General features: G+C 55.2%; 1 protein-coding gene across 2 annotated transcripts in view; it reads right to left on the reverse strand.

The window, feature by feature from the left end:
* Dgkd (diacylglycerol kinase delta) overlaps positions 1-4,725 on the reverse strand; it is an 85,970-nt gene extending 81,245 nt beyond the window's left edge. For both annotated transcript variants that reach the window (XM_048344478.1, XM_048344477.1), the window contains exon 1: positions 4,565-4,725. In XM_048344478.1, the coding sequence (XP_048200435.1) occupies positions 4,565-4,720 (156 nt within the window). In that variant the 5' untranslated portion in view covers positions 4,721-4,725. The remainder of the gene's footprint in view (positions 1-4,564) is intronic.
* Between the last annotated feature and the right edge of the window lie 6,578 nt (positions 4,726-11,303).

Genomic DNA, 11,303 nt, shown 5'->3' on the forward strand with positions numbered 1-11,303 from the left:
TTAAAAGTGGAAACAGAAAAGTCCGTGCTACTTTATCTCCAAAAAGGGCATATAACTCCAGTAACAGTGTGCTTGCCTAGTAAGGACAAGGCCCTGAGTTCCAACTCCAGTATTGAAAAAAATTAAAAGAAAGAAAGAAATAACAAGCAAATAAAAGCCGGACTAGAGTGTGGCCCAAGTAGTAAAGAGAACATCAGCTGAACAAGCAAGGCCAACCAACTTAAGGTCCTGAGTTCATGTCCCATATGAACAAGAGCAAAAAATACATTCAACTTTTTACCTCATTTCAATTAGTCTTCATTTCACAATGGGAAAAGTGACTTAAAATGAAATAAAGAATACAAGCATTTCTCAGTCATCTCTACTTCTATGTTCATAAATGTTTTACAAACATAAATTAAACTCTAGCTTAACTGATAGCTTCAAAGAATTACACTCTTCCTTACTCAATTCGTTGAGTTACCTGGTCAGAATATCAGCCCTTTCCCTTTTCCTCACTAGCTATGTGGTCCTAGAGTCATTAGAGTCCTGTGGTCAGGACACAGGAATGAACCCATGCAGTTTCAACTCCAGAGAGTACAAACATGTGGGCAGGGTGCCTGTAGCTTATACCTGCAGTCCTAGCTACTTACCATGAGGCTGAGATGTGAAGATCACCCGCTGGAAGGCAGCTCAGGAAGTAACGTCCATGAGACTATCTCTGAGCAAGCACCAAAAAGGCCAAGAAAGTAGGGCTATGGCTCAAGCAGTAAAGCAACAGCCCTGAGTTCAAGCCCCAAGACAGGAACAAAAAAAAAAAGGGCTCAAACTCATGAAAATAACAGACACACATGACATGCTAAACCAAAAAATAACCAATTCAAAACTACACCAAAGGCTGGGAATATGGCCAGGTGGTAAAGTGGTCGTCTCATATACATGAGGCCCTGGGTTCGATTCCTCAGCACCACATATATAGAAAAAAGCCGGAAGTGGCGCTGTGGCTCAAGAGGCAGAGTGCTAGCCTTGAGCAAAAAGAAGCCAGGGACAGTGCTCAGGCCCTGAGTCCATGCCATGGCAATAAAAATAAAACAAATAAACAAACAAAAAAAAAAGGGCTCAAACACATAAAAATAACAGACACACATGACATGCTAAACCAAAAAATAACCAATTCAAAACTACAAGAAGTGGCGCTGTGGCTCAAGTGGTAGAGTGCTAGCCTTGAGCTGAAGAGCTCAGGGACAGCGCCCAGGCCCAGAATTCAAGCCCCACTATTGACCAAAAAAAAAAAAAAAAATTCAAAACTACACCAAAGGCTGGGAATATGGCCAGGTGGTAAAGTGCTTGTCTCATATCCATGAAGCCCTGGGTTCGATTGCTCAGCACCACATATATAGAAAGAGCCAGAAGTGGTACTGTGGCTCAAGTGGTAGAGTGCTAGCCTTGAGCAAAAGAAGTTCAGGGACAGTGCTCAGGCCCTGAATTCAAGCCTCAGGACTGGCGCGCGCGCGCACACACACACACACACACAGATTAGAGGACAGTTTTAAGAACACAGAAGCACTGCATAACCTAGAGATATTTGGAGCTTTGGAGCTTCATGTTCTCTACATGGATATCTCAAGGTCTCGCTCCTCAAAGTGGGTTCATTGGACCGCAACACCAGCATCGCCTGGGGCTTGTGGGAAATGCACATACTAAGACCCCATCCGGGCCTCCACAACCAGAATCAGAACTTTAACAAGATTCCCAGGAGACATACTTGCACATTAAAATTTGAGGACCACTATCGAAAGATTGCTTTTAGCTAGACGCAGGTTCACGCCAGTAACAACAGCTACTCAGGAGCCTGAGTGAGATCTGAAGACCAGGGTACGAAGCCAGCCCCAGCAGGAAGCTCTATGAAACGCTTGTGTTTAACTAACCCGCAAAAAGCTGTAAGCAGAGCTTTGGCTCAAGCGGTTGAGTGCCAGTCTTGAATGAAAATGCACCTGGGCCCTGAGTTCAACCAGCAAAAAGGGAAAAAAAAGATTTCTTTTTTCCTCCCCTGAGACAGACTGAGCTTGCACTGGACTAATACTGTGAAACCTGACATACATACAGCTCTGGTCCTCAGATCCATTCTTCCTTCTTGTGCATTATCCCAGACTGCCAAGGAAGTGACCCCTGCGGGCTAGGGTTCCCAGGGAGCAGCTGTAGCTTCCAAGGCCGGGCCAGATGGGCCTCTGGGTCCCGGTTCCACTCGCCGGCCCTGCAGTGACTTGTGGGTCTCCTCCCTGTGTCCCTGGGCTCAGCGGCGCGGCGGTTTCCTGTGTGCTGCTTCATCTCCGGGTTGCCTCACTGGCTGCAGCTTGCATTCTCAGTTCTCCGGCACCTGTGCCCCCTGCCCTGCGTTAAATTCCCTCTGGTTAAATACTGAAAGCGGGTTCCGTTTCTTTTTCCACCCAGAATGATACCCCATACCATCTGGGTATTTCTATTACATACCACATATACCAGAGGAATTTTGTGAATGGCCTCTTTGCTACAGAAGGGAGCTATTGCACACAACCCTCACATTTCCTACATTCTGAAAATCGCAGGCAACCCAGAAGGAAGTCAGCCTTAAGCTATCTGTACAGCAGATGTGACTATTCAGAAAAGCAAGTCCTCTGGGTGTATTTTTAACATTGTACCCATCACTCCCCCTCAACCAGAACAGCTGGTATTGCTATTGTTTTTTTTTTTGGGGGGGGAGGGTAAAAAGAAAAACAACCTCCTAAAGAACAAAATTCTGAACTCATGTTGAGATGCATCTCTCCCACCATGATCACACAAGTCAGTCAGAAGACCAGTTCTATCCTGCACCAGGTACTACCTGGCCCACACCAGGCAGAACCCTGCCCTGAGGGACCAAACATCAAGAGCAGGCACTCCTATCAGAACCATCTAAGGCTCCTTGGAGAGCGTCCTGAACTGATCATCACTCCATGCTTGGAAAATTCCCCGGTGTGCTCCCTTGCCCAAGGCCAAAGAGCCAACCTTTCTAACAGACCAGCCCTGGTCTACCTTGCAGCCTCTTCCAAATCCCACTGACCCACTGACCACTCCTGAGGGTGATCAAATATGGGGAACGCCACCCACTCTCCTCCAAACCCGCAAGGGCTATCCACTCAGGACCCCACCTCCGATGGGGTCTTCTTCGTCCCTACCTCCCGGGGCAGCTCACCCGTCCATCCATCCTCTACACTTCCGCAGCACTTTCTAGATCGCAGCGGCCAGGCAGACAGGTGTCGCCTTTCCTTGACCGAAAACCTCTCGATGGGGGAAACAAGCTTCCCACATCGGATGGTCACCGCGGTTCAAAACCACCCCACCCCACCCCACCCTGGGAGACACTGGCGAAGTCACGGAGCCTCTCCACTTCAGTTTCTAATGCCAGAAACCCAGGATGACGGGGAACTTACCCTACTCACTGGCTCGCAGAGAAAAATGAGCGCAATGTGAAATCCAAAGCTAGCCCCAAGCCAGGGCCACGAAAGAACCGTTATGCTCACGTGCTCCCGCATCCCCACATGTGCCGCGGCTCTACCTGGAATCGCTGAGAGGCATTCGGTACTCACATCTGCCAAATCCCTGGAGCCCTTCCCCACGAACCTATCTGGAACATTCATGAGCCGCCTGAGCGTCCCTCGTCCCGGGATAAAGCAAGAAATGGCTCCCGGGGTAAAGGGACACCAGTAACTGGCCCCGGAGGAGAAGCGCACTGCAGCAGCGGGGTGGGAGAGAACCTGTGCCGGCCGGAACTGCCAAGGGCTGCCGGGCAGATCCGATCTGCTCTCGGCCACCTGTCCAGCCGCCACCTGCCCGAGGAAGCCCTGCGGACGGGACGGGGCGAGGCGAGGCTCGCTGGGAGCGAGGAACACGAGCAGGGGTCGCCAGGAGCCGCGCGCGCGGGGCGGGGGACACAAAGGGTGCGAGGGGCTGGCGGGGAGCGCGTCCGGCTGCCCTCCGGCCCCCGCGGGCGTCCCGAGGGCTCCGCCGAGAGTTGGTGCCCGGCCCGGTGCGCGGTCCCGGCCGCCCCGGGCAAGGGAGGCCCGGCCGCGGGCACCGGAGGCCAGGGGAAGACCCCCCACACACACATACGTCCCCTGCCCCGGAGCCGACCCGACTTCCGCGGGCGTCACAGGTGAGTCCACGGGGGAGGTGCCGGCCCCCCGCGGGGAAACGCGCAGACCCCGGGGTCCCCCCCACCCCCACCCCCGTCCCGCGGCGGGGCGAGCCGCGCGCGACCCCAGCCTCCGGGCCTCCGTCTCCTCCGGCCCCGGCCGGGCGCGGCCCCAGCCCCAGCCCCGCGGGGCGCCCACCTGCGCCCCCGTTCCCGCTCCCGCGCCGGCCCGGCCCGGCCCGACCCGACCCGGCCCGGGGAAAGGCGCGCACGGCCCGGGCTCCGGCCCGCTGCCGCGGCGGGGCGCGCTCCGCCCCGGACGGCAGCGCCCGCGGGACCCCGGGCCGGGCCGGGCCGGGCCGGGCCTGAGCGGCCGCTCCGGCAGGGCCCCGGGCCTCGGCGGAGCCCGCGGCGAGGGGCGCGCGCCGGGCTCACCTTCTGGCGAATCTGGCCCGACGTGGACACCTTGCGGATGAGCTTCTGCGGGGAGCCCGGCTCGGCCTCGGGCTCGCTGTCCGACGACTCCTCAGGCGGCGGCGGCGGTGGAGGCTGCAGCGGACCCGGCGGAGGGGCGCCCGCCGCCGCCGCCATGCTGCCCGGCCAGCGCGCGCGCCGCGGGTGGGGGGGGGGAGTGGGGGGAGGGAGGCGGGGCGGGGAAGGGGCGGGGCCGGGCGGGGGCGGGGCCGGGGCGGGGCGAGGCCCGGCGTGGGGCGGGGCCGGGGCGAGGCCGGGGCGGGGTCTGGGAGGCCCTCGCGCTCCCCCTGTCGGCCGGCGAGAGGCTGCAGGTGGCGCGGCGCCAGCCCACCCCGCCCGTCCCTCACCGCGGGTCGTTCTTGGTTTCTGGAACACCTCGTGTCTCATCTCTCCGTGTCCCGTGTGCCCTCTTTTTTTATTTTTTAAGTCCCTCCCCTCAGAATACAAGTGACCCCCCCGGGGAAGCTGGGGACCCCGTTAGCAACTGGGAGAGGAGGCTTGAGGCTGTGGCACGCTGCAAGCCGGGCTCGGGCCTGGGTTTGAGGACAGGTGGAGAATGAATGACAGGACTCGTTCCTCAAGGATAAGGAAGGAACCTAGCTACAAGCAGATCTGTGCAAAGGCCCTGGGGGCAGGAAAGAAAGGAAACAGGAGCTCGGGTTGCAGATGGCATACAGATAGGGAGCCTGGGGTTGGAAAGGTCAGAGTCAGCTCCTTGGACCAGATCCGCAGCTGACCTTTCCTTCCCAGGCCTGGGAGCCACAGGAAGCCCTGGAGTGGGGGGGGGGGGGGATTAAACCTAGGTGCTGCTGGCTCTAGCAAGCTGGGCCCACGTTCCAAGGTTTGGAACACTCCTGGGGTGAGGGGCCACCGTGAAGTACCCAGTGGGGCTGAGCGATGGACAGGTGCGGTGTGGCCAGCAGGGCCCCGCTGAGACTGCTTCTCCAGCCCACGGGAGGCAGTCAGCTGGAGGACGGGGGGTCGTTGGGCTTGGAGGACTTTGGGGCTACCCAGGTGGAGACGGAGGAGAGTGCCACCCAGAGGGAAATGCTGTCCGTGTGCCCTGCTGCTGCCAGTCACACCTTCAAAGGGAAGAGAGACTCAGTCCCTCCTGCTCTCCATCACCCCCAGAGCCCCCAGGACAGCACTGGGCACACAGACAAGGAGGCTGGAAGAATGGTCCTAGCAGCCAGGAGGACAAGGCCTAACACAGGAGTACTGTGGGACAGACCTAAGAAAGCCCTGAGAGCCCCCAGCGGCTCTGCCCTGTACTGTAGCCACTAGCCACGTGGGGCTCCGCACATTAAAGTCCCAAGGGATGAAGATTAATTTTCAGTTCCTCCGTCACACTAGCCACATCCACAAGCTCGGGAGCCGCACGTGGCTTGACAGCTAGCCCTCTAGATCACACAAGTGCCAAATGCTTCCATTGCAGGACAGTGCCAACACCCAAGGACAGCGACCGCCCCAGCACAGAGCAGCAGGCACGCGCTGGACACCGAAGCAGGGACGCTGGCCCTCAGCCATACCCCACAGAGGCGGCATTTGCCACAGACGCAGGGTCTGAGCCCAAAGCAGGTGATTCCTCAGTCCCCGGTGCTGCTGCGGGAAGCAGGAGCCTATGGGAGTTCATAGGTAGAAAGTGGCCCGAAGTGAGTCCACTCTCTGTGTTGAAATCCAGCCCCCGGGGCCCTCAGAACGCAACTGTACATGGACGTAAAGTCTTTCACACGACAGTACCTTAAGATAAGGTCTTTAGGGTAGTCCTTAATCCAGTCTGACTGGTGTCCTATTAAGGAGATTAGGACACAAACACAGAGCCCGGGACTCGGTGAAGACACAAGGAGAAGACCACACAGTCTACACACCAAGAGGAGAGGCCTCAGGCCGCACCTACACCTTGACCTCAGCTTTGCAGTAGGTTCCCATTGCGTAAGCCACCTTGTCCGTGATGGTACAGGCAACTGTCGGAACTAATTCAGACACCAAAAGTAGCTGCCTCCCCACAGATGGGGGCTTTTCTCTCAGAGGCTGAGGTGTGGCTCGGGTGCTACAGTCTTTTCCTCTGTGTGTGTATGTGTGTGTATACATACACATGTATATAAGCAAATATGTATACATATGTAATACAAATATATATATATATATATATATATTGCACCCGAGTGCAATTAGAGATAAAGAACCTATTTCTCTGCCAAGGGATATTTAAAACCTGAGTATGGGCCATACGAAATTATCAGTGCCAGCAGACAGGCCACCAGCAGCCAACCAGAAGCATTACGTGTCTGTCCTATCGTGTTCTATACAGCCCATAGGCCCGAAGTTCTGCACCCCTGATGGAGGAAGAAAAAAAAATGGAGCTGTGCAGGGGAAGAACGAGTTCACTACATCAGGGGAGCAGTGTGATCGGCCGTTTGGGCATTCGGATACAAAGGCAAGGGAAGGGGCTGGGGATATGGCCTAGTGGCAAGAGTGCTTGTCTCATATGCATGAGGCCCTAGGTTCAATTCCCCAGCACCACATATGCAGAAAATGGCCAGAAGTGGCGCTGTGGCTCAAGTGGTAGAGTGCTAGCCTTGAGCAAAAAGAAGCCAGGGACAGTGCTCAGGCCCTGAGTCCAAGCCCCAGGACCACTAGCAAGGACTTCTCCCCATGGGCATGGGGGCCAGGAACCACCAAAGCAGGAATCTCCTTGTGTGTCTCGGCAGACACTGGTACAGGGGGGGAAGACTGGAACGCAGGGAGGGCATTAAAAGGGGATTGGACGGCTGCAGGCAATGCTGGATGGGCAGCAAAAATGGGGGCAATGGAGATGGAGATGACAGAGGAGAGAAGACCTGACAGGTGTTCCTGAGAGGCGGGGGGGGGGGTGGGAGGGAATAGCACTGCTAAGCAAGAACACCTAGAGGTGAGGAAGATGAGTTTGTTCTAGGTGTGTAGGCATGGGTGGGTAGAGCCCTCCTGGCTCAGGCCTGTCATCCCACTACTCAGAAGGCTGAGATCTGAGTATGGCAGTTCAAAGCCAGCCCAGGCAGGAAAGTCTGTGAGACTCTTACCTCCAGTTAAACACTGGAAGTCACACTGTGGCTGGAGTTCAAGCCCCACCATCGGGGGAATCAAAAGAAACTCAGGGGCTCCAGATGCCATCACTGTCGAGATGAGAGCCAGTGGCGTGAACATGAGTACAATGGCAGGTGGAGGCAGAAGCTCTAGCTGGCAAAGGGGACATCAGTATTTGGAAAGCTGTTGGAGACAGAACCACTACAGACCCTGTGAGACGAGGACATTCAGTACAACTAAGGACGTCTGAATAAATATGAGCTTTACCTTAATAATAATATCTTGGTACCAAGGCCACCATGCCACACTGATTTAGAATGTTAATAATGCAGGACCTCTCCATACTATCTTTTCTGTAAATCCAAAACAATTAAAAGTATATTAGGGCTTGGAATGTGGCTTAGTGGTAGAGTGCTTGCCTAGCATGCATGAAGCCCTGGGTTCGATTCTTCAGTACCACATAAAACAGAAAAGGCCAGAAGTGGCGCTGTGGCTCAAGTGGTAGAGTGCTAGCCTTGAGCAAACGGAAGCCAGGGACAGTGCTCAGGCCCTGAGTCCAAGCCCCAGGAGTGGCCCCCCAAAAAGCATAGTATAAAGAACTGTATTAAGCTTGGCATAAGAATTATATTGCGTTCTGAAGGCAGACCATGCCTGACTCTGGCATGATGTTTCTTAAGCACACGAAGAAGCCTTTCCCTTCCCGTTGAAGGCGCTGTGCGGCTCCCTAGGAGATCCGGGGAGGACTGAGCCACCAGCGCCCCACAGTAGCTCGCAGGAAAAACACATTCCCTCGGGTGCCTCTCTGACAGCATGAGTCACACCGTGACTCATGTCTCAGGAGATACGACGCCCAGCCCGGCCCCGACTGCACCCCGCCTCGAGGGCATCACCAAGGTGGCCGTAATAACACACCCCAGTCCCCAGTCCGTCCCAGAGGCCTGGCGGGCAAGAGCGCAAACCTGGTGGAAAGAACAGCTTCACGGTCCGCCTGGGAGCACGGGCCGGCCGGTCCTCCTTCTCCCTCCACCCGGGTTACAGGCCACGCTTGGGACAAGGAAGTTGGTATTGACTGCACATGATATTCTAGCTTCTCTGTCGCCTGTCCCCAACCTGGTGACACCCCAAAACCACCCACACATTTCCAGATGCCCAACTCCCACCCCACCCCCCCCCTCTCCTTACCCGCCCCATCCCACCCCAAGATCAATATTCAGATTTGTGAAATAGGGAGGAGCACAATGTTTTTTTTAAGTTAAAGGAGTTGGAAAACAAATACTCTAAAATACAAAAGTTGACTGACTGTACACGTAACAAAACTGCAGAGAACTAAATGCACAGAAACAAGAGGCGAGATTGGAGTCCGACGGGCATACTATGGGATGTATCAATGTCAAGCCCCGGCTTGGTCATCTTGCATGGCTATAATTTTATACAAGTATTAACGAGGCCAGGTGCTGGTGACTCACGCCAGCTGCTCAGGAGGCTGAGATCTGAGAGTTGGAGGTTCGAAACAAGCCTGGGCAGGAAAGACTGTGGGACTCTTATCTCCAACTAACTACTAAAAATATGGAAACCGTACTGTGGCTCACAGTGTTAGAACAGTAGCCTTGAGAACAAAAGCCCGGGTCTTGAGTTCAAGTTCAAGGCTCTGGACCCGTGTGTGTGTGTGTGTGTGTGTGTGTGTGTGTAGAGTAAAATAAAAATAAAATAAATGGCAGGAATCCTCTGGCCCTCCAGCCCTTTGGTTGCTGATTGCAGAATTTGCCCCATACACGCCCAGCCACCATTTTCCCTGCAGCACTCTCAACTCCTTTGTACCCTGTTTCTTGCTCTGCACTTTGCCTCTCCCCCCCCCCCATGGGCCATATTCGACCTGCCCGCAGATTTCCGGCCTCGCTGGAGTCTGCATGCCGGCAAAGACGAGGCCGGCTTGCTTGCTTCCTTATTTGTGGCGGCTGGCTGGCTGCCGGCTTACTGCCCCCGTTCCCTCCCAAGGCGGGCTAGCTGCGGATCATGAGCAAGCCAGCACCTGGAGGCCCATAGGGGACATGCTGCAACCGAAAGAACCGGAAGGGCACTGGCAATTCTGACCTCTGGCCCCCAACCCCTTCCTCTGCTCTGCAATGCCCGGTTCCAAAGGTGAGACCTATTCATGTCCACCCTGACTTGGGATGTCCTGATCAAGTGAGTCCCGCCAGGAGCGCCCCCTGCTGGAAGGCAAGAGAAAAGCTCACCATGACATCGCATGGCTATGAGACTCCTCAGAGCCACCCTAAAAGCCCTTTGTCCCAGGCGTCCTGAGAAAGGGGGTGTGGAATAGTAATGCTGTTCCCTTAGTGTGTGAGACATGAAAACTGACAGTGCCAGGCACATGTGGCTCACGCCTGTCATCCTAGCTACTCAGGAGACTGAGATCTGAGGATCATGGTTCAAAGCCGGCCCAGGCAGAAAAGTCCATGAGACTCTTATCTCCAATGAACCATCAGAAAACTGGAAGTGGAGCTGTGATTCGAGTGGGAGAGCGCTGCTGGCCTTGAACAGGAAAAGTTCAGGGACAGTGCCCAGGCCTTGAGGTCAAGCCCCAGGATTGGCACTGGAAAGAGAGAGAGAGAGAGAGAGAGACAGACAGACAGACAGACAGACAGACAGACAGATAGATATCTGGCCTTCATAACCCACAGACTGAGGGACCAATCTTCTACTTTATTATCCCTATTATTATTCCAGATATGAACCCTCGATCCTGCCAATACAGGATGTCTCAAAGTCAACACGCAGATCCAACCTTGCTTCATCTGTATGGGACCCACGCAAGATTCCCACACAGAGTTATCTTCCAGTCTTTCCTGTTCACCTTCCAGACTCATGACACCATCAATCTGGAACTCCACTGGACAGCTCCCAACGTTGGAGCCTTCGTGCACAGGCAGCCCTGTCCAGTCCTGAAACCCAATTGGAAGGGGTCTTTCCCACATAGAACCCCTAACACCCTACCTTCAGCGAGCATGCTGAGCTATGGAGAGATCGGCGTGTGCACGCACACACACACACACACACACACACACACACACACACACACACACTGCCCGTTATGTGCCAGTCCTGGGGCTTGGATTCAGGGTTTGGGTGCTGTCCCCGAGCTTTTTTGCTCAAGGTTAGTGTTTCAGCACTTGAGCCACAGCTCCACTTCGGTTTTCTGGAGGTAAGTCTTGCAGCTGGCTTTGCGCTGCCATCCTGAGATCTCAGCCTCTTGAATCGCTACGATTACAGGTGTGAGCCACTGGTACCCAGCCTGCAGACCCGTTCTCTGAAATCATGAGCAGAGCCACACCTCTCCCGAGGCCCCCTGTGGTTGCCAAGGGGACTGCTCAGCCCCCCTGGCCTCAGCAGCAGGCTCCAGGCTGGTGGGTATCATGGCCAGCAGAGTAATCCCTTGACAGAAGCCCCCCCCCACCCCATTGTGCCTCCTCCACCTTAGCCCTACCTTCCTCCCTGGTTCCCCTCAGTCTCTCCCCTTCTCCTTTCATGTCTGTTATCAGTACAGCTTTCTAACTAGAAAGCCTATTGGCTCACAGTGAACCCCGTTTCCAAAACAATCCATCCCCCGGGTTGGGCTCTGTACCACTGGCCATAGGGC

This window comes from Perognathus longimembris, chromosome 4, assembly GCF_023159225.1.
Source record: "Perognathus longimembris pacificus isolate PPM17 chromosome 4, ASM2315922v1, whole genome shotgun sequence".
Taxonomy (NCBI): Eukaryota; Metazoa; Chordata; class Mammalia; order Rodentia; family Heteromyidae; genus Perognathus; species Perognathus longimembris.